This window comes from Choloepus didactylus, chromosome 11, assembly GCF_015220235.1.
Source record: "Choloepus didactylus isolate mChoDid1 chromosome 11, mChoDid1.pri, whole genome shotgun sequence".
Lineage (NCBI taxonomy): Eukaryota > Metazoa > Chordata > Mammalia > Pilosa > Megalonychidae > Choloepus > Choloepus didactylus.
The window spans coordinates 53156674-53180974 of record NC_051317.1 but is presented as its reverse complement, the minus strand read 5'-3'; the positions used below and the strand labels follow the sequence as shown (position 1 = coordinate 53180974).

Below are 24301 nucleotides of genomic sequence, written 5' to 3'. Positions count from 1 at the left end.
AGTTTATTCCTATCCAAAGACATATTTGTATTTTGTTGAAATGGTGTGAGTCTGGTTGGTTTTGTATGTAGACTTTCTTAAACACACAAAAAATGATGTTCAAAATTATTTCAGATTCTTTGCAACATTGAAATGGAAATAAACTTACAAGTTATGTTAAAAAAAAAGAGTGCTTATGCTAGTAGCTATAAATATTCAATAAATATCTGCTCTTTATAGTCCTTGCCAGACTCTAACAAAAATAGTCAATGTTGTCTCTGCCTTTAGTTCTTCTTAATATTTGTTGAACCAAATGCTTTAATCAACATTCATTTAAAAAGTCATTGATTGCAATTTTTTTTTTCCATATAATCACCCACTGGTAGAAAGTTGTAGACAGTGAAAGTATATTAACTCTTTCACTGAATTGTGTCAAGTGACATTTTCTGTGTCTACTGTGATGATGGTATTATTTATTAAAATAGTAAAATATTTGATTGAATTTTAAAAATATTGAACAAACCATACATTTTGGGGATAAATACTACTTGGTCACATTCTGCTATCATTACATATTGTTAGGTCCAATATACCAACATTTTCATAAGAATTTCCTTCCAAGTACTGCTTTGGGCTTGTCCACCCTACCCCTTGCATGCAAGTTTGTGTTGTGTTTGTGTTGTGGTGTATTTTCACTGAGTTCAAAATACTTTCTAATTTCCTGTTTTAAATCTTCTTTGACATTTAGTTTATACAGAAGTCTTTAATTTGGTTTCCAAATAGTTGGCTCATTTCTGGATAACTTTCTGTTATTTATTTTAATTTAACTCATTGTAGTTCATAAGGGTTATTTCTTGCTGGTTTAGTTTTCTTTTAATGACTTTGTCTGGATGTCTTATCTTGATAATAGTGCTTCATAAAATATAGTGGGGAATACAACAACCTCTTTAATATTTGGGAAGAATTTGTGAGACTTTTTTCTTAAATGTTTAGCAGAACTTACAAGTGAAGACATCTGGATCTGTGGTTTTCTTTTTTGATGAGTTATAATTACAAAGTTATATATATTTCATTGATAAAAGAATTTTGTTATTAAATTTTTTGTTTTTTAGGTTTGTTTAAAAATTTTTATTAAAGAAGTTGTGGGTTTACAGAACAATCCTGCAGACTTTCCACACAGCTCCCCACTACCAACATCCTGCATTGGGGTGGAACATTTGTTGCTATTGATGATAGCACTGTTTTATGATTGTACTATTTTTAGTGGTTGCTAATTTTGCTACAATTGATGAAAGATTATTAAAAAAGTAGTACTAACTACTGTCCATAGTTTACATTAGGTGTATTTTCCCCTATACTGCCCTAATACTAACACTTTGTATTTGTGTTGTACTTTTGTTATAATTCATGAAAGAATATTCTCATTCTTGTACTATTAATTATAGTCCATCATCTACAATAGAACTCACTGTGTTGTATAGTCCTATTTTATAGTTTAATTTTTATTCTAGTAAAGTCCCTGGCTTCAGAGGGCTTTGGTTTTTGAACTAAATTTTCCCCTTTTAACCACATTCATGTTATTTGATTCTTCTGTGAGCCAGTTTTTTGTTTGTTTTTGTTCATCTTTTGGGGAATGTGTGTATTTCATCGAAGTTGTCAAATTTATTGATGTAATGTTGTCCCAAATATTTGCCATTGTCCTTTTGATATCTCTAGTGATGGTAGGTCTGATATTGGAAATTTGTATCTAATCTTTTTTTTTCCTGATCCTGTGGCTAAACCTTTTTTGAATTTACCAATCTTTTCAAATTACTAACTTTTCTCTCATTGATTGTTTCAATGAACATAAATGTTTTCTGTTTTCTATTCCATTGTTTTTCTTCTCTAATCATCATTTTTTTTTTCTGTTTCATACATTGGGTTTCATTTGTTCTTCAGTTCTATTAAGTTGGGTAATATCTTCATATTCAAGTTTACTAATTTTTTTGTGGCAGTATCTAATCTGTTAATTTCATCAAGTGAATTTTTCATCTCATGCATTATATATTTTAAACATGTCTCTACTTGACATGCTTAGTTTGTCCACTAGCTTATTAAACATGTGGAATATAGTTTAAATGCCATTTTCATCTGATTCTTTCAACTGTGACATTTCTGGTTTGGTTTAGATTAACAGATTTTTCTTCTCTTTTAGCAGTCACATTTTCTTGCTTCTTTGCATGCCTGTAATTTCTTATTGGTTGTCAGACATTGTGACTTTTACCACATTTGGTGCTGGAGAGTTTTGCATTTTTACAAATATTTTTGAGGTTTGTTCTGATGTGTGCTTAAGTTGCCTGAAATGGCTTTATCCTTTTGATCTTGCATTGTGTTTCATCAGCTGCAAAAAAAAAGTGTCTTTAGTCTAGGGCTTATTTTGCCCTATTCATTAGGAAAACATTTCTGAGTAGTCTACCCAAAGCACTAATAATTTTGTGGTCTTCCACTGTGGCTGGTGACATCTAGAACTATTCTTGGTCACGAGCCAGCACGTAATTTTGTTCCCTAAAATCCTTTTGATTAGTTAACTGTGGCCTTGTGCAATCTGTTCTCATGCAAGTTCTGATCAGTTTCTTTTGAAACTTTCTCCTCTGCAGTACTCTAGCCTTCAAACACTAGTCACCTATGTCCCCCTTGACCCAGCATTTTCTTTTCAGCTTAGGGAGATTATCACATTAGACATGGGTTTCCACTTCCTTCTTTGTAGTCTGGAAGCTCCCCAGGCCAGCTGGGGAAGATTTTAGGGTTCATTTCATTTCTGTTTCTTCTTTCAGGGTTTGATGTATTTGTTTCCTGGTGTCCAGTGTTTTAAAAATCATTGTTTCATATATTTTGCCAGGGTTGTTCATTTGTTTAGGGCAATATGGTAAATCCAGTTCAGTTTTTTTCCCAACTTTTCCAGAAGACAAAGCTTGAAAAATGTATTTTTAAACATGTTTCTGATCATATAATTGTAGTAATTCATTTAGAAAACGTGGATGGCACAGGAAATTTTGTAGCAAATAAGACATCTATAATTATCTCCTCAATAGATCTCCAGCATTAATTTATTATAATTCATTCATGTATTCCAACTTTCAAACAAGTTATCTATCCTGTATCTCATTTTATACAGTTGAGATCATTCTATACTTAATATATGTAATCTGTGTATTTTTATTAATTGTGAATAATTGTTAGTCATTAAACTTATTAATAAACTTCTATTGAATAAATAACACATTATCACATAGGTGATACATCATTTATGAATTGGTTCCATTTTGATGGAAATTCAGGTTGTTTGGAGATTTTACATACATAAAATTTCTGGTCAGAGAATGACAGAAAAATTTGTAACCTTGCTTCCCAGTGAGTAAAACTGACGGACACATTCGTAAGTTTATAGCTCTCCCAGAAATGTGTTCCTTGTATAGGGTACCAAATCTTGTTGAAACAATGGCCTGTAATTTCAACTGTAAGGTCTCAAGAATTATGATAAAGAGAGGGAAAATAACGAGGGAACAAATTAGTCTTAAATCACACCCCTCAAATTACAACATCTATTTTGCCAATATTTAAGGTCATACCTGACAACATAACATATAGGCTGATTTCAAGCATAGGAAATGTACACTCAAAAAAAAAAAAAAAAAAAACCTTATAGATGCCCAAATACAGTGTACAGAAAAGCCAGCAATAATTCAAGAATATACTATTAAACATTTAACATGGGACTATTCCTCCTCTCCACCCCCTGGTGGTATCTAGAAGGATCTCTATACCAGAGGAAAAATAGACCATGCTAATTTTACAGAGGAATATTTTCCCAGGGAGAACTTGTGACTTACTTTTCACCCATCAGTAAATTATTAATCAAACATAGATTCTGAAATACATCTGTCACTCGCAGCATGAGATTATGTTTACAATTAGCAGCTGTTGTGAACTCCACTTCACCTCATTAGTAATCATGAATCTCCCAAGTTATAGGATTGATTATAGCTTTACAGTTTCTAAAAGAACATGTTGCCCCATTTCACATCACTTTTATGCTCAACATATTTAAAGTTCAATGATGTTTAGAAGAAATGCTTTCTACAGCTGTCAAATTGAGTAGTAAGGAACAGAACAAACTTGCTGGCAAGGAATTTAGTTATGTCTCAATAAAATGTACATCATTCCATCATAAATGGCACAAGGATATTCATATATATAGCAATGCTTCTGTATTATTTGCTTGATTTTATTGCAGAGAGTAAAATGTTGTTTAAAAAAATAATGCAGTTAATCTCTATAAAAATTGAAGCATTTTTTTTCAAATCAAATGATAAATAATTCCTTTTTATGACCCCATATTCTTTTTGAGGGGGAATGACGGTTTCAGAGTTCATAGATGGAAAGCATATTTCTGAAAAGCAGTGGCTGTAGCAGGAGGATCAAATCCTTTGCCTAACTATATTGACTTAGTGGAAAGAAGTACCAGCAATCCAGAAAAAAAAAAAAAAAGAATGCTAAGAATGCTATTTTGATACATTTCTTCATATTGTTGATTTGTTCCATTGTCTATAAACTTAGTTTAGATGTTTTCCTGCAGTTTAAAAATACAGGGATCTGCTATGTGTTTGTTAAAGGTGGAGAATAAAACTGAAAACCAACCAAACGAAAACCAGGGTTCAACTTCCCCAGGCTCAGTTTTCTCTTGCTGTTTTTCAATTGTTCTTTACTGCCTAGGAGATTGGGCCCTGTCCTTGCAGAAGGTATTCATAAAAAAATTATGCCAGTGGCCTTTTCTTAACTTATTGTTCAAAATTCAATGTAGGCAGATCAATAAAATATTATTATTATTATAGACCATCTGCTGGAACACAGAGATAGCTTTGTTCTGTTTTAAGTGTTTATCAGGCTCTTTCTGGTCATTTCTTGTAATCCAGTGTATTTATTATTAATATGTAAACCAGAACATCCTATTTTGTTTGAAAATAGAACTCTGGCTGCTAAATAAATGAAAATTATCTCTGAGCCTTGACAAATTATGAGACATCATTTGCACTGGGGCAATTTTTCTGAATATAGACCAGGAAGTTTGCAGTGTTAGTGTTAAGTGAGCTATTTCTAGATGGTCAAGGTGATTCTCCTTCATGAATCCTTAACTTGACAAACAGTGCCTTTCAAGGCTAAACCTAAGAGTAGGTCAGCCAGAAACTCAGGACTATTTTGGTTGTGCATAACCCTCAAGAGATTCAAAGCTGAACTTTTATAATGTAGCTATGCCTCAATCATAGTAATCCCTATTCTCATTACCAGGACAAGTAGCAATGGGGATAAAAAGGATTTTTATTTTCCACCTTTGGAAACTTTGGCTTCATTGCAAACAGGAAGAAATCCAAGATCTATTCTGTAGATCAGAAGTTCAATGCAAGTATTAATGGGCTAAAATCAAAGGGCCAGTGCAGGCAGGATCATGTTCCGTTATAGAGATCATTAACGGGTCTCTTTCATTGCTCAGCCAAGTTGTTGGGACATTTCAGTTCTTTGCTGTTGTAGAACTCAGGTCTCTACTTCCTTGCTGGCTGTCAGTTGAAGCTCATTCCTGGTTTACAGAGGCTGTCTGTTTCCCTTGGCTCATGGTGTCCATCATCCATCATCAAAGCCGACAATGCTGAGTCAAATAACTTTCACACTTCAAGTTCCTCCTCCTTCTTTTTCTTTCATTTTTGAAGGATGATATAACTGCATTAGACACATCTGGGTGATCAACAATGATATCCTCATCTCAGTGTCCTTATCCCTAATCACATCTGCAAAGCACTTTTGTCACGTAAGCTAACATATTCACAGGTTCTGGGGATCAGTGTGTGGACATATTTACAGTGGGGAGAGAGAGACATATTTTCACCACCATAGAAAGATAGACTGACATAGAGTATATAGCAGTATCTTCCATAGCCAGCTCTGATAAAGAAGAGTTCAGAAGTCTCTGAGTAATATATCATTTCATTTTAAGTTGAAAAATGTTGGAGGGATACTTTGGAATAAGGCTTTTGATTTACCTGAGATGTTCCCTGAAAACAGTCTTTCAGGAGAAATTTATTTTGCAACAGTCTCTTTATATGCATTTATACCAAATTCTGTGGACACACTTTCTGATGTTGCCATCGTTATTTTTAATATAATTTCCATTGTTAATGCTATTGACTCAATCAAATAATGACTAACATTTCAATTTGTATCAAACAGTGCAATAAGCTTATGGTAAGATAAGTAATTCATGTCACTTAAAAACTCCTTTAATATCTGCCACAAGAATGCTAATGGATAAAACTCCCTAATCAAAAGACACAGATGGACTTAATGTATAAAAAATTATGATCCAACTACACGTTGTTTGCAAAAGATTCACTTTACACCCAAAGACACAATAGGTTAAAAATGAAAGGTTGGAAAAAATATTCCATGCAAATACTAACCAAAAAAGAGCTGGAGTAGCTATACTATCAGACAACATAGCTGTTAAATGCAATTCTGCTTTAAGAGACAATGAAGACCACTGTATATTAATAAAAGGGGAAATCCACCAAGAAAAAATAACAATCATAAGTATTTATGCACCTAACCATGGTGCCCCAAAATAAATGAGGCAAACACTGGCAAAACTAAAGGAAGAAATAGACATCTCTACAATAATAGTTGGAGACATCAATATACCATTCTTATCAATATTTAGAACATCAACACAAAGGATCATAAGGAAACAGAGAATTTGGATAAGATGATAAATGAACTAGACATAACAGACATATACAGAACATTGCACCTCAAAAGAGCAGGATATGCATTCTTCTCAAGGGCTCATGGGTCATTCTCCAGGATAGACCACAAGTTGGGTCACAAAACAAGTCACAATAAATTTTAAAATACTGAAATTATGCACAGTATTTTCTCTGGCCATTAATGGAATGAAGCTGGAAATCTATAACAGGCAGAGAACTTGAAAATTCATAAATATATGTAAGTTAAACAACACACTCTTAAACAATCAGTGGATCAAAGAAGAAATTGCAAGGGAAATCAGTAAATATCTTGTGACGAATGAAAATGTGAACACAGCATATCAAAACTTATGCGATATAGTGAAGGCTGTGGCTAGAGGGATGTTTATAGCTCTAAATGCTTACATTTACAAGAATAAGAGCTAAAATCAAAGACCTAGCTGCACACCTGAAGGAACTGGTAAAAGAACTGCAAACCAGTCTCAAACCAAGTAGAAGGAAAGAAATGGCAAAAACTAGAGCAGAAATAAATGAGATTGAAAATTTAAAACAAAACAAAACAAAACAAAAGCAAAAACAATAGAGTGAATTAACAAAACCAAAAGCTGGTTCTTTGAAAAAAAACAATAAAATTGACAAACCCTTAGCTAGACTGACCAAAAAAAAAAGAAGACAGAAGATGCACATAGAATCAGAAATGAGAAGGGGGACATTAATACTGAAACTGCAGAAGTAAAAAGTATCACAAGAGGGTAATGTGAACAACTGCATGCCAACAAATTAGACAACCTAGATGAAATGGACAAATTCCTAAAAACACGTAAACAACCCTACACTGACTCTAGAGGAAATGGAAGACCTCAACAGATCAATCAAAAGTAAAGAGATCAAATCAGTCATTCAGATGGCTTCACAGCTGAATTCTACCAATCACTCCAAGAAGAATTAACGCCAATCCTGCTCAAACTCTTCCAAAAAAATGGAAAAGGAGGGAATACCATCTAACTCATTTTATGAGGCCAACATCACCTTAATACCAAAGCCAGATAAAGACACTACAAGGAAAGAAAATTTCGTACCAATTTCTCTTATGAATATGGATCAAAATTCCTCAACAAAAATATTTTCAAAGTGAATCCAGCAGCACATAAAAATAAATATATACCATGATCAAGTTGGTTTTATCCTAGGTATTCAAGGGTGGTTCAATATAAGAAAATCAATTAATATAATATACCACATTAATAAAATGAAGGGGAAAACCAAAATATCATCTTGGATGATGCAGAAAAGGCATTTGACAAATTTCAGCATCCTTTCTTGATAAAAACACTGAAAAATTGGAATAAAAGGAAACTTCCTAGATATGATAAAGTGCATATATGAAAAACCCAGAGCTAACATCATACTCAATGAAAGACTGAAAACTTTCCTCATAAAATCTGGAAAAAGACAAAAAATCCAATTAAAAAATGGGCAAAAGACTTAAATAGACAGTTCTCCAAACAGGAGATAGAAATGGCTAATAAAAGCACAGGAAAAGGTTCTCAACATCACTTACTATGAGGGAAATGCAAATAAAGACCACAATGAGGTATCATTTTCCATTCAGTAGAATGGCCACTATTAAAAAAAAACAAAAAAACAGAATACTACAAGTTTTGGAGAGATTCTGGAGAAATAAGAACACTCATTCTTCATGGTGGGAATGTAAAATGTTGCAGCCACTGTGGAAGACGTTTTGGCTGCTCCTCAGGAAAGTAAGCGTAGACTTGGTCTGGCAATCCTGCTAGTGTATATACCCACAGGAACTGAAAACAGGAACTCAAACAGATATTCACACACCAAAGTTCAATGAAGCATTAATCAAAATTGCTGAAAGATGGAAGCAACTCAACTGTCTGTCAACTGATGAACACATAAGGAAAATGCGGTATATACAGACAATGGAATATTATTCAGCCATAAAAGAGAGTAAAGTCCAGATGCATGTGACCACATGGATGAACCTTAAAGACATTATATTCAATGATATAAGCCAGGCACAAAAGGACACATATCACATGAACTCACTTATGTGAACTAATTATGATAAGCAAACTCATGGAGTGAGAATCTAGAATATACGTTACCTGGATATAGACTGAAGTTAGAGAATGGGGAGTTGATGCTTAACTTACATAGAATTTCTGTTTAGGTTAATGGTCATTGTATCACATTATTGTGACTTTAATAAACAACACTGTACTATAGAGGTGAATGTGGTTAAAGAGGGAAACTTTAGGATGTGTATTTTACTAGAATAAAAATTTAAAGACAACACATAGGACTGTACAACACAGTGAATATAATTGGTTGTAGATGATGGACTATAGTTAATAGTACAAGTATTAGAATATTCTTTCAGGAATAGTAATAAATATATGATACTAATACAAGGTATTAATAGGGTGGTATATGGGAAAATACACAATTTAATTATGGAGGGATAGATAATGGTATGATTTTAATAATCTTTCATCAATTGTAACAAAGGTAGCTACTGTTAAAAAATAATAGTACAATTATAAAATTGCTGTCATCAATTGTAACAAATGTTCCACATCAATGCAAGGTGTTGGTGGTGGGGTGGTGTATGAGAATCCCATATTTTATGCATGATTGTTTTGGTAATCCACAACTTCTTTAATAAAAAAGATTAAATAAAAAAAGAATTCATGAGTATAAATAATGACTGCAAAGTATACATAATCATAGAATAGTAATAATGGAAGCAGCCAAGTATATTGAGTTGCTTAATTTACAATTCTATTAAATAAAAAAACAAGAAAGTTGTTAGCATCTTAAAGGTCATGCCTTTTTTAGATCATTGTGTGAATTCTGTATAACTTTCAGGAGTAGTAGAACTAATAATCATAAAGCCATGCCTGGACTTAATGTGACTGTTTTCTACCAGATACACAGTGGATCGGCACACTGACATGGACCGGATTTTTAGTATTCACTCAGAAAATGGCTCTATCTTCACTTTGAAGCCCCTTGATCGGGAATCATCCCCTTGGCACAATATCACCGTTACAGCTACAGAAATAAGTAAGTTGCAGAAAAATCCATCTGAACACATTATCTTTCACCTATATAGTAAAATAATGATAATAAAGAGATTTTTTTTTTTTTCTGGAATAGAATAATGTTATCATTAGCAAGATCTGAGAGAAATTTTCTAGGGTGTGTTCAATCTTAAAATTATTTTCATGGTTATCAAATTATTAATTTATTTTAAACATGAGTCTTTCACATGTTATTGTAGAATAGGGATATAATCTTATCTCCTAAAAACAATGTTTCAGTCTAAGGAAATTTCCTACTCTAACTAATACTACATTCTCAATCATTTTCTGCTCTTTTTATTGTGCCTTCCATTTGGACAATGTAGAAATGTGAGATATTCTTAAACAATCCAATTGACAAAATGAATATCACAGAACTTACCTGTTGCTAAGTTACAAATGGGACAAATGATATCAGTGCTTCTCTGTAAATGAGACTGAAATTTTATACATGTTCTCATTGCAGATAACCCAAAACAAAGTAGTCATATCTCTGTCTTCATCAGAATTTTAGATATAAATGACCATGCACCGGAATTTGCCACGTACTATGAAACATTTGTTTGTGAAAATGCAAAACCTGGGCAGGTAAATTAAATAAATTTAAACTTTTTTTATTTTACATTTCTTTTTAAAATGGAAGATGAGATTACATTAATTTATTTGCACTACATTTTCAAGCAATCTGTTGTCATTCCTCCTTGCCACTTGTTTATCATCCCTTACCAAATAACACACAGTGATTTTAAAATAATTTTTAAGATTGTTTTTATTATGGAAAATAAGGTGTAATAGGAGCAATTACAACATACTCTTTAATTTATATGCTGGGTATGAAATGAATATTACATATATAAAAAACCTTAACCTAGACTCATGCTGATGTGGAGTTATTCATGAATATAATAAAAATAGAGAGCATTACTTATTTTACTCTAAAACTATAATGTACTTTAAAGTACATTTGTATTTATGTACCACCTGTTATTTTCTTTTGATATAATCCAAAAATGGGGATTAATAATAATTAAATTGTATCTATAAATACTGATAGTTGCTCCCAAATAACTCTCTACATATGTCATATACCCAGTGATACGCCCCCAAATGTATACAATTGCCTATTAACTTAGGCAGCATTTGATTTTAAATTTCAGCCAAAGCATAAGAATCTCATAATAGTTTTAATGGTAATTCCTACAAAATTATCAAGGTTGAATATGTTTTCATAAATAGGTGGTCATATTTTTCTCTTTATAGTCTATAGATATTTTTACCTGTTCGTTGGGATGCTGGTCTTTCACTGATTCATGTGAATTATTGATATAATATTAATATAAGAGCTGATGATATTGGCTATAATTATTTTAATATATACTATTACTATTAGATTTCTATGCTAAAATTTCACATAGTTGGTACAAATCATAATTTTCTTGTTGAAATTAATAATTAAAATTTTAAATATATATCACTGATACAGTAATACTTTAAATATATATGTATACCGACACACACATTCTCAAAGCTAGTTAAACAATTGTCCATATAATCACTTCAAGAAACCAGAGTCTTATAATCAAAGGAAAGGTATAATTTATGATTTAAAATATTACTACAAATTAGATTTATTATTTGATACTCAGGATCAGGAGTTAGATGAGCAAGACTGTTAGATCTTACACATTTGTTTCTTACATTTTGCTCTAACTTGCTAAGAAAAAAAATAGTGTTAAGTTTGTATTAATACTCAAGCACAGACAGAAGCAGTGTATAAAAGCAACATAAGGTTACAAGTCATTCTGCCCCAATAAAATGAACGAAGTTATAGTTTATATCAAATTAAAGAAGAAAAGCATTGATTACTGAGTATTCAGGGTGGTATGGCTATAGAAGGGACAAAAGAACTGGGACAATGTAGAAATTAAACTTCTCTGAGGCTCAAATAATTGTTCATCACAGTATGTTGGAATATTATACCTGGAAGTGGTGTGACTATTTATTTTTGTAGACAAGACATCTGAAAGTAAGTTTAATTAAATTACGGTGATTTCAAATCACTCAGATGGCAGATGCAGGATTAGAAAAACAGGCACCCTGATGAGTACCTTCATGCTTTATCTGATGCAAAATGCCCTCAATGGAATATTTCTGCACAGTCTGTCATTTGCACCCCATCTTACACCATGGCACAGCTCTAACCTGTATTGAGCCCAGCCAAAGGGCTCTGTAGTTTCTCGACTTCAAAACTGTTTTTACAAAACTTTTAAAAGCCTTTATTTTTTATATCTAAACTTTGTGAATACCATTAAAAGAAAAGCGAATGATTTGAATAAAATATGCAGTATAATTGTAGTTATGTTGTCCCATAACTTGAAATTAGTTACTCTCACATTCTATGATAAATTGTTCATTCTTCCAAATACATATTAATAGCATTATTAATCTGCAAGAGAGGCTGTTTTAAAAGCACTTGTGTCGGAAAAAAAGTTTCAGTTACGTTTTTGCCTCTGAGAAAATAATTACCTATTGGCGGCAACCAGTTGATAACCAGTGAACAATAAAATAGATTAATGCTTTAAAGACAATGTTAAGAGGATAGATATGGGGGTGATTAAACTTTTCTTTAATGTTGGGCAAGGCAGTGGCAGGAAATCAGATGGTGATTCATAGAGATGCCCTGCAAACTAATACCTGGACATTTTTCAATCTTAAATAAGTAACATAGAACCATAAAATTCCTTGACATCATTTTCTGGAATATTTGAAGCACAGATACACTAATTAAAAATGTCTTGTAATAATAAAATCATATTTTATTTCTTATATTATATTATATTATATTATATTAATTTTTGCTTCCAGTTGATTCAGACGGTCAGTGTCATGGACAAAGATGACCCTCCCCGAGGCCACAAATTCTTCTTTGAACCAGTGCCAGAATTTCCCCTTAATCCGAATTTCACCATTGTCGACAATAAAGGTATATAACATATGTTAGAGTAAAATCTGTCAAACTTGAGGATGCACAATTAAAAACTGCTCTGAGTTTGTTTTCACGCTCCCCTTTTCTCTCTCTTTTTTTTTCTCTTTTGTTTCAGATAATACAGCAGGAATCCTGACTCGAAAAGAAGGGTACAGCCGCAACAAAATGAGCACTTACCTCCTGCCAATTTTAATCTTCGACAATGATTATCCGATCCAAAGCAGCACTGGAACGCTGACGATCCGTGTGTGTGCCTGTGACCATCAAGGAAACATGCAATCCTGCAACGCGGAAGCCTTGACCCTCTCCGCCGGCCTCAGCACCGGCGCCCTCGTCGCCATTCTTCTCTGCGTTATCATTCTGCTTAGTAAGCAATGCCCCTCGGAATCCTCATTCTGCCTGCAAAATTCTCGCCAGGCCTTGCCCAGTGATTGCGCGCTGAATAGCATTCTTCTTGATAGCTAAAAATTACAATATTTTAACTTTTAGATAAAATTATCTTTTCAATTTGGAAAATAATTTTTTGTCAGTGGGGATGGGTCTAACTTTCTAGCGACCAAAAAATCAAAAAATAATAGCCCTATCTACATTATATGTTACATTATATTTATATTTATAGTGGTTATTACTAACTAGCCATGGTCACTGGTCTAAGGATATTTGATGTAATAATCGATTTAATCTTCACATCAACTCTGTAAGGTAAATACTTTTATTCTTATAGAGAAAGGCTACATAACTTGTCTGAAGGCAGAAAGTGTTTTAGTCAGTATTCAGATTGTTCAACTTCAAAATTCTTCTTTATAACTATTATACTAAAAATAAGACAAATTTACCTTTACAAACAAAATGCTTAAATACTAAATTATGTAAATCAGATGGCTCATTGGCAAACGCATTACAGTTATCACAATAACGTATTTTTTTCCTACAGAAATTGTTGTTTGTAGGTGCATTATACCAAATTTTAAAATGACAGTTCAGTTTTTGAAATATCACTCTTACACTGTGGTAATACCTAGCCCTGCAGTGTTTTCTAAACAATGTCATGCTTCCAATAGCAAATGTTTTATTTGAGCATGCCTTTAAGGATAACTATTTAATTTAATTAAACAGTTGTTCTCCTGTAAAACATTGCCCCCAGATTGTTTCCATCAAATACTCATCCCAAAATGCTAATACTTAGGGGAACAGAGCTAGCCAAATTAATGTTTGAATGCTCTTATGTACTGGCACCTGTTTATTGCAAATCCTTTCAAGCTTATCTGGTTGAAATCCCTTTGGCGGGTATCTTTGCTGGACTTTAGTGGGGATTGATAAAAGAGGGGAGAAAACATTTGTCTCAGTTGAAAACAATTTTCTCAGGGTAGTTTAGGACACAGCCGCCATTACCATGGCCATTAGCAGACCCCACCTCCACCTGCTGCTAGAATGTTCAGCTCTTTAAAAAGATTCTAAATTGGCTTACCCTTTTAGCTAATTAACCCAGCAGCAGAGAAAAAACTCAGAATGTGCTTTGAGTTCTAAGTTAGCAAATAATACACTAACAGAAATCACAACAAAATAATTTGATTATGTGGTTCTTATTTTACTTATAAAAAGTAGAGAAGTTATAAATTAGTTCAGTCAATATTAAATTTAGAAAACCCTCTCTTGCTAGTGCATTGCTCAGATTTGGTACATTTCTGATCTATGTTGGCCTTAAGTTTTATATTCATTTAGTAGGAGAGACTACAGACATGCCTTATTTTTACTGAAGAGTTTTTTTTTTTTGCTTGTTTTTGTTTTTTGTAAGGCTCAAGCCTGGGCCTGATTTATATTATGTAGTGGGTTCCTAATTTCACATTATATATATATATGTGTGTATATATATATATGTGTGTGTGCCACACACACGTATATATATACACACACATATATATATATATATATACTCTCCCAATATAAATAGTCAATTTCTCATGTTATCTTCACTTAATTATGCAACCCTCATCACTCTCAACTTTACACAATTATCATAACATGAAACAGCCCAGAGCTCTTATCAGCTGCTAATTATTCATTCTTAATATTGGTGTTTTACTGCTAAGATATTCCTATTAAATATAGTCTATAATATGTAATGGGTAGTTTTTCTGTATACCACTCTGTTGTTAACTTTTTCTACGATGTCATACCTTATATGTATATCATGCTAACATTTATGTTTGTAGTGGTACTCTGTGGATTACATGCCTTTATACAACCATTTACAAACATGTTCACCTTAAATGCATCACTGATACTTACACCCATTAATGAACCATAATCACACTCAACCATTCTCACACCATTAAGTTCACCCTCATTATCATATCTGTACATATTAGATTATCATTCTGTCTTCACTATTTTCTGTCTATCTCTAGGTCTCCTATAGTCTACATTATAATACACTTATTTCACATTTTTCATGGAGTTCACATTAGTGGTAACATACAATATCTCTCTTGTCCTTTTGTGCCTGCCTTATTTCACTCAGCATCATTATGTCTTCAAGTTGAAGAGGTTTTGTTTTTTTTTGTTTTTCTTTTTCCTACCAGGTAGGAAGGGGCTGAGAACACTGTTCTGGCCAGCATGAAAATACCATTGGACAGGTTTTTGTCTAGTTATAAAGAGCCACAAGGGATATGTTAGAGTATGCTTTCAATGTCAACGTGTTTTGCTTTGTTTGATTGATCTAGGTACAAAGATTGAGAAAAGGACTGATAATATTTTGAGCCAGCGTTTTCTTATTTTTCAATGAAATATAATTAGTATTGAAAAAACATTTAACTGGCCTATGAGTAAGGGAAACTTGGTTTTTATTAGTGCCCAGAAATGTTTATGTGCTTTTTGGAAATTTTCTTAATATATTTAATCCTTACTTTTCCCATGTATAGAATTAGAGACTTGACCCGTTTTCAACAAACAAATTATATTTGGGAAATGAAGTGTTTTTCTCTTTTTTGTTTCCCCATGTATTTTATGAATCCCAACATGTATTTATTATGCAAATGTTCCTTATAAATACATGCATAACGACTTAAATTCCAGTAATGTAACAACAAATAATGTGCCAGGAAGTTCACAGTTAACTTCAAAGATTAAGTATTCAAGCAATGAAACCTACAGCAAGATAATGGGAGTATAATTGACACTTCAAACCAAAATCTTGAATGCAACAGTGGAAATCTAGAAACTCCTCATTAACAAGATAATATTTGAGCTCTCTTGTAAGATGAGTAAAAGTTAAGAAGAGTATGAGTTTGAATTTGTAAGAAGTAGTTTTTAGAGTTACATTTCAGATTTATCAGATATCTGATATACAAGCAGACTTTGAAAATCAGGACAGTAAATGACTAATTAAATAGATATGAGATATGCATGTATGTGAAACAGATCCCATTTCTTCCCATATCACATATATATTTATATTTATATATTACATATATATGTACATATTTACACATACATGTATACATATATTTATACCAATATATACACATTTATGTATATGTATTCTTTTTCATATATTTCCTGAAAGTCATTAAGAGAATATTCCCTGTAGCTCGATAATAACAATTAAAGCTTCAGAATTTTAGTATTTCAAACAAATGTGTGTTTGGGAGAAGTGAGAAATCAAGGAATTGCTGTTGGATAATTGTGAAAAAGCCATAATTAAAGTTTCTTCAATTTCCTAGCCCCATAGGGGAGTCAGTCTTGAAAGTAAATAAATGACCCTGTGTTATTTGCTCCTCTGTCCATACAGAACATCTAATCACTGGCCCACGGCAGTTCGTTCTTGTATAGGGTAGTTACTCTTTTGATGCCAACAATCTTAGCACTTCGCACGCCATACAAACTTCACACAGAAGTATACCGTATTTAATTAAATCCTGCCATGGATTCTCATTATTTCTTTACTTTTTAAATAGTTTTGGTTGTGCTGTTTGCTGCATTGAAGAGGCAAAGAAAAAAGGAACCTCTGATAATTTCAAAAGACGACGTTCGAGACAACATTGTGACGTACAATGATGAAGGGGGTGGAGAGGAAGATACCCAAGCTTTTGACATTGGCACGTTAAGGAATCCCGAAGCAAGAGAAGACAGTAAACTTAGAAGGGATGTAATGCCTGAAACTATTTTTCAGATAAGGAGGACTGTGCCTCTGTGGGAAAATATTGATGTACAAGATTTTATCCATCGAAGATTAAAAGAAAATGACTCAGACCCAAGCGCACCTCCTTATGATTCACTGGCAACATACGCCTATGAAGGGAATGATTCTGTAGCAGATTCGCTCAGTTCTTTGGAATCTTTCACCGCAGATTGTAACCAAGATTATGATTACCTAAGTGACTGGGGGCCTCGTTTTAAAAAACTTGCAGATATGTACGGGGGTGATGACAGTGACCGAGATTAAGTATTGTATGACTTAATCGATATTAGTGAAAGTACTGTCTTTGTTACAAGATTGGATGGCCGTATTCTCTTCCTGTAAGGAAATAAAACAGAATCGAAAATGCAAGGAATACGTAGGTGTTGTCTTAGCAAAGGTGTACTTTATCAGTAAATTTCTGTGAATGAGTACGAATGACATAGATTTTAAAAATTAATAATAACCAGTTCACCCTCTTTGCCTAACAATCTGAAGGAAAGTATATCATATCAATAATCGTAAAAATGCTTAAAAGGCTTTTTGTGCCTTTTCTTAGATATAAGAACTTTGTAAATGGTTTCTTAACTGACTTATAGTCACATTTATTATTAAATAAAACGTGCAAACTGCTTTGTAAACTATTATAGAAAAAAATATATCCCTAAAGAAATAGGAATGATTATTATTGCCATATTTATTTAGTTTAAGAATGTCTTTGTGTTAATTCATTCATATTTTTTATAAATGTATATTTATATTTTTGTATTTTTATGAAATAAACTAGTATTTATAAAAATAACTTTCATTTTATTTAATTCTTAGAGGTAGTTGTGATCTAACATATAACAGACAATGTTTACATCTTTAAATGTAAAACATGATTTACTCAGGGAAAAAGCAGCTAAGAAGCTGGGACTTGGACCTAGAATGCAGTGGGACTATAAATAAGCTTTTGTACAGTTTGTGATTTTCTGTTTCAATCATTTAAACATGGTTAAGTGTTTATTGAACTGCTGATGTCTGACCATCAAAAGGATGTGAGACACATTCAGAATATAAATTATTATAAATACAGTTATGGATAATAAACTTTAATTGTTGCATAATTCTTTACTATTGGATCAACCAATGGATTTTACTGGAGAGTAAATTAACTATGTGTCAGTCATGTTAGATGAAGAAAAATCTAAATCACTCTTCACTCATGAATATTATGGTTTTCAGAATGAGAAATAATAGTTCTCATTTCTTTTATCTGTGATTAGAAATGGAATATTTGCATAGCTCTGGGTACCACATTTAAAATGCGTATTGACAAACTTTTTGTCTGTGTATTCTTGATTGATTTTATTGAGGATATTCAAAGTCATTGTGTTTGAGGAACTCTTATAAAAACAAAGGACATGTACCCTGTATAAAAGAAACCTTAAAGGATATGATGGCTATTAATGGTTGAAATTGTTCCGAAAACAGAATGCAGTTGTTTAAAGACATGGGAAGGGATGAGAAGTGAAAAGGAAAATTGGACATAATCATTTCCAAATCTTTGAAAAACTGCTGTGCAGAAAACATGCCCTGGTTTGGCTTGGAGAGAAAACCTAAACTCACAGATGGAAACGTCACAAGAAAATTGCATATTATTCATTTCTGTGCCAAAAAATTATCCTTTTTTTCCTCTTATATCACTCATCCTTTAAGAAGCCAGTGTCATTCCCACTGTGATTCCTAGGTGTAATTTCTCTAGGTTGAATTCCACATTGACTTGTTTGTTACCAGGACACTCCATTTTCAATGGAGATGCCCAATTATAGACAGGCACTTGCTCTATTACATTGTTCTCATATAAAATTTCTGAAGGCTGAGATTGTCTCAATACATTCTTTTCATCATCAATACCTAACACATATTAAATATTTAATTCAATGCTAAAAAATACTGGATACTTAAGTAATTTGAAATTTTCTAATGATTAGAATTCCCCAGGAAATAGAAAGAAAGTACCTTAGAAGAAAGTTTACCTATTAATAGAGTTGTTCCAAAATGGACCACGTAAATACTTGAGAAGGAGGATATTACCAAGGTCCTTTACAATTATTTTATTCTATAATCACTAATGGGATAAGTGCCAATATGTAATTAAATCCTAAAGGGGCTGTACAGACTGTTAAGTATAATGGCTGTGGAGTCAAAGATTGTGTGGCATTAAAGGGGGTACACATAGCCTCCCTGGCTTTACCATGCTTGAAATATAAGAGCAACACAACAAACCAAGCTACCAACTACAGACTTACAATTACCATTAAAGTCATGTTGATTGGAAGTCATATAATATATATATTAAATTTTTAATCCTGATTATGAAGAAATGTCCATCTGACTACCTTTTTTTTTTTTTTGGCAATGAACTAATGAAGTCAGTTTCACAGTTCTCCCTTTCCTTAATCAAAAAAAATGACTGATGTACAAAGTGTTTATAAGGAGGACGGAACTCACAGTTTTCCTATTTGCTAAGAGGTCTATTATTGATTTTGCTATAAATCAGAGGATTTGATTTGATCGAAGAAATGATCTGATCTGTTTAATAATAATACTTACTATAGTACAGTTTTCCAAAATTCTATGATATTCTTATAGTGGGAAAAATGCATTTTGGAATCAGAAGAACCAGGTATTTAGATTCTCTACTGAAAAACTAAAGAAATTTAACTTCTCTCCAAAAGTAAACATAATAATACCCTGTTAAGTTTCAGTAATTTTACTTAACTAAATGTGCATGACACAGTCAATAAGTATTAGTTTCCATCACTTGATTCTCATGAACCATGGGGCTGGTAAAATTTGAGCATAATTAAGACTTAATGTGTGCTTACTTTCCAAATAAAATAAATTAACTTTCATTATTTAAAACTTAATGGTAGAATTAAAATCAGTGAGGTAAGCATTATTTCCAAAATAATTTCATTATTTTATTCCTAATTTCAACAATTTTCAGCACATCATGCACAAGTATATAAATAGCTGATTTTTTTCCAACATGGGAAGCCTATGTACTTTATATGTACTTGAGTACATAGCCTGAATATTATTATAGTCAATCCTGCTCTCAGGTATATTTAATAGATTTCATTGACTTCAATATTCAACTTAATAAACAAAACAACATTAACATTAACAAAAAAAGCAAGCAAAGAAACAAGGGGAAAAAAAAGCAAGCAGAAACATCTTACCTTGGTCAGTGGTTCAAATTATCCCAATTGATCATTCCTTCCATGTTGGCATAAATACCACAATTTACTTCCAGGAGTTTTCATTATCTGGTTAGCCTTCTACTTTAAAGTCATTCATGCTCAGTCTCCTTTATTGATTCCTTCTCTTCTTTCTAACTCTTTATTTTGGACTATATCATGGTTCAACCTTTGTTTTTTGTTGTTTTTTTTTTCTTTTCTATTTAATTCTAACTCTTGGTTATCTTACCCATTCTCCCAGTTTATTATATTTTTGTATGCATATATATGGTACATACATATAGTACATAAAGAGAAGGAGAATTGCCAAAGTTATACCTCCCATATTTACCTCTTTCCTACAGTCCAAACATGTATCCACTAACTATTCTAAATATCCATTAAAATGTCTAATAATCATTTTGAGAGTAACATGTCCAAATTTTAACACTTACATTTCACCCTTAAATCTGTTTATCCTCAATTTGCCCATCTCAACTACTTTCAGCTCTGTCTTTCTAGTTATCAGGACAATAATCTTGTAGTCATCCTTTACTCTTCTCATTGTGTTATCCTCCATATCTAATATTTTGGAAAAACCTATGGACTCTACGTTTGAAATTTTTTCTGAAACAAAGTTCTTCCTCACTTCTCCTGCTGTGTACAACACAACTGTCAATCTCTCATCTGGTTCATTGCAATGCATTGCTAAGTGTTCTTTCTCTCACTAGCCTTTGCCACTAGCATCTGTTTTAAACACAGTAAATAGAATGGGTTGTTTTTCTTTTTCTTTTCTTCTTTTTTAAGTTAAGAAAAATCTGAACATCAAATTTCTCTGCAAAAGTCAACAATCATTCTTCATTCACAGGAGAATAAGTCCTCACAATTTCTTCCAAGGCCATATTGGATTGGTTTCTCATTAGCTCTTTGCTTGCACTTCCTCTGGCTGCTTCTCCAGCTAATTTCCCAACAGTCATCATGGACTCCCTACTGTTTCTTAAAAATACCAAGCATTCTTCCAATGGACAGGCAGAGCACTCTCCTCAGACATGTCTTTCTCTTGGTATCACGTAGTTAACCCTCTCACATTCTTCAAGTTATGGTTCCAATGCCACGTTCTTAATGCGGACTACTTTGACCAGTCCATTTATAATCATAATTGGCTCCCTGCCCACCCTAATTCTCCTTTTTTTAATTAAAAAAAATATATATATATATCCACACACACATATACATATATTTCCATAGTATATATCAGTATCCAACATAATGCATAATTCATTATGGAATTTTTTTGTCTGCCTTCTTCTACCAGAATGTAACCACTTTTTGGGCAAAAAGTTCCATGTATTTTATTCATTCAAATTTTCCAAGTGCCTGGATTATTGTCTCATATCTTGTTGGCATGCCATAAATATTTGTTGAATATTGACTAAAATGCTCAATATATCAATATGAAAATTTTCTTAAGTAATATATTATGAATTCATGTGAACAAAAATGTGAATTAAGCTTAAATTTATTACAGTGTGCATACTTTCAATGCAATGTTAATTATAATGTAGTCTATTAGATCCAAGTTTTTTTGTTGAAATACTTGAAAAGCATTATTTGAAAAGATCTTCTCAAAATTTGTGAAAAATGTGAATAACTTTTTACAGTGTAAAAAACAAAACAAAACAAAATGCCTCTCACTGAACTAAAAATGGTATTCAAAGAACCATGCTTCTAAAATAGCATAGGAATGAGATTTTGCTAGATTTCAGATCATTAATGCCAAATATCAGAATCAAAACATAAGCCCACACAAAGGAGGAATAAAATAAATCAAATTTTCTTCTGTATAGTCTCCTAGTCACTGGACTGTTCTCCACCCACTATTTCCTTGTACTTGGGTAACAGTGTGGGTTCTGGCAAGATGAACAACTCTAAGAAAATGTTTTCTTATTTAAATAGGGCTAGTTGCTTTCCAAATTTTTTGTAGTACAATATACCTATTTTTTTTCAGAATAACTATTATTTGATGAAAATTTATATGTAATAAGTATTTCAGTTCTTTAAGTGTGTAGTCAAAATAGCAACCAAGAAACATTGAAACCTCATCTGACCTGCAGTCTTACTTTTTTGGACAGACTATTGTCAGCTAATATAGTGTCAAAAACCACCACATTATTGCCAGCATTTAAAAAAATCAAAGTGTTTTACATAAAAATTCATTTCCTCTGGATTTTCTTGAAGAACATAATATCCTACAACATTGGACTCCCATTTCTGCATGGGAACATTTGGCTAAAATCAAATGTAGATTCCTTCCAGTTACATAAGAGACTGTATTTATCTCTCTGTAGACCAAAGTAGCAGGCATTGATCTCTATTGTACTCCTTTTTATTATATGCCTTTATATGACACAAAGAATTTAAAACATATTTAAAAACATATAAAATATAAATTTGTCAATTTAAAATATTTTTTAATTTTATCAATAAACAGCAGATGCAGATGAACCATCATTTTCCTCTATCCCTACCCAGTGGCAAACTCAGGCATGAAGATGCTATGAAGCATTCCCTCCATAAATTTCTGTATGTATATAAACAAGAAATATTATTTATTGTTTTTACAATTTTCACAAATGGCATAATGCATGTGTGCTTTGAAAATTATCATTTTACATTCCATACTACACTTTGAAATTCATCCATTTTGATGCATTATCATTAGCTCATCACTTTTAATTTCTATGCAGTATTTATCATTTATGTATTTATATCCCCTTATTAATTAACCTTGATTTTGTATCCAATTTTTCAATGTAGAAAATACCATGGCAATGGATATGCTACTACATGAATACCTATGAATGAAGAGAAAATTTCCCTAATTTAAGTATGCAAAAATATGGGGTTGGTGGAGCATTATGAGTGGCCCATTTACTGCTTCCAAAAGACTTTCTAAAATGTTACCAACTACAGTCCCACCACTATTGTATAAGTTTCTATTCTCCCACACCCTGTAAACCTCCTTATTATCACACTAAAAATATATGCCATTCTGATGGGTGTGAAGTGATATCTCTTTGTTTAAATTGCATGTCATTGCATGACTCAGACTCTTAATGAGGTTTTCCTCGTATTTATGTGCCACTCATATAATTTTATAAAGTGCCTGTTCATTTCTGTGACAGTTTTCCTTTATATTTTTATATTATCTTGTTTCTAAACACATGATTAGAGTCTTGATTGTAGTTGGTCTTCAATAACATGTAATACTTTTTATAAATATGTGGCTTGCCTTTTTGCCGTATTTAAAATCAATGTGGTTATATATGCCATTTTATTATTTCCCTGCTATTTTTTGCTTAAGTTTTTTAATGTATCCTTATTGCTTATTCTGTCCCAAAATTTCTGCCAGATGTTTAAATCTTCTCTCCAAGTCTACAAACACAGATAAATGTGTAGAACCAATTTCATATTCTGGAAGAAATCTCTTCTGCAGTCATCTAGACTACTCCAACTTGGATCAATTCCCTCCTTGCAGGGTACAGACCTCTCATCCTGCTATTTCCTCTACCATCAACCTTGAGATTCTCTTGAGCTCCCCCTTAGAGTTGGAATTCTGAAACTCATATTCCATTCCAGCAGTTTGTTTGTTTTCATTGCTCTCCCTCCTCTTAAAAACAAAATAAACAGGACTATATATCTTCCAAATTATGTTATTGCTTGTTTGTTGTTGGTTTTTTTTTTTTGTCTAAAATTATAGTTCTTTCGTATATTAAACAAACAAAAAATGATCCTTGCTAATGAGTTGATCTTTCTTCTCTGGCTGTATTTGGTACCCCGAAGTTCCCATTGGTTGAACGCTATAATTTAACATCTTGTGTTAGGGACATCACAGACATCTGTTAAGCAGCCATTTCCCAGGCGTTACCTACCCCCACCTCCTTCTCTGGGAAGTCACAAACCCACACTAAGCAGCCTTCCCCTACCCTCTCATTTTTTGCTATTGTGTTCCATTCTGCAACCTGGGGGGG

At 32.5% G+C, this 24301-nt stretch overlaps 1 protein-coding gene across 5 annotated transcripts in view; it reads left to right on the top strand.

Annotated features, from left to right (window-relative positions):
- The window catches only part of CDH9 (cadherin 9), a 165286-nt gene extending 141332 nt beyond the window's left edge, over positions 1 to 23954 (top strand). For 3 of the 5 annotated variants that reach the window (XM_037799352.1, XM_037799350.1, XM_037799351.1), the window contains 5 exons: positions 9727 to 9863; positions 10347 to 10468; positions 12746 to 12863; positions 12982 to 13233; positions 16823 to 18695. In XM_037799352.1, coding sequence (XP_037655280.1) covers positions 9727 to 9863; positions 10347 to 10468; positions 12746 to 12863; positions 12982 to 13233; positions 16823 to 17310 — 1117 coding nt within the window. In that variant the 3' untranslated portion in view covers positions 17311 to 18695. Of the gene's footprint in view, positions 1 to 9726; positions 9864 to 10346; positions 10469 to 12745; positions 12864 to 12981; positions 13234 to 16822; positions 18696 to 22761 lie in introns of those variants that run through there. The other 2 variants (XM_037799354.1, XM_037799353.1) reach the window with 2 other exon arrangements.
- The last annotated feature ends 347 nt before the right edge of the window (positions 23955 to 24301 follow it).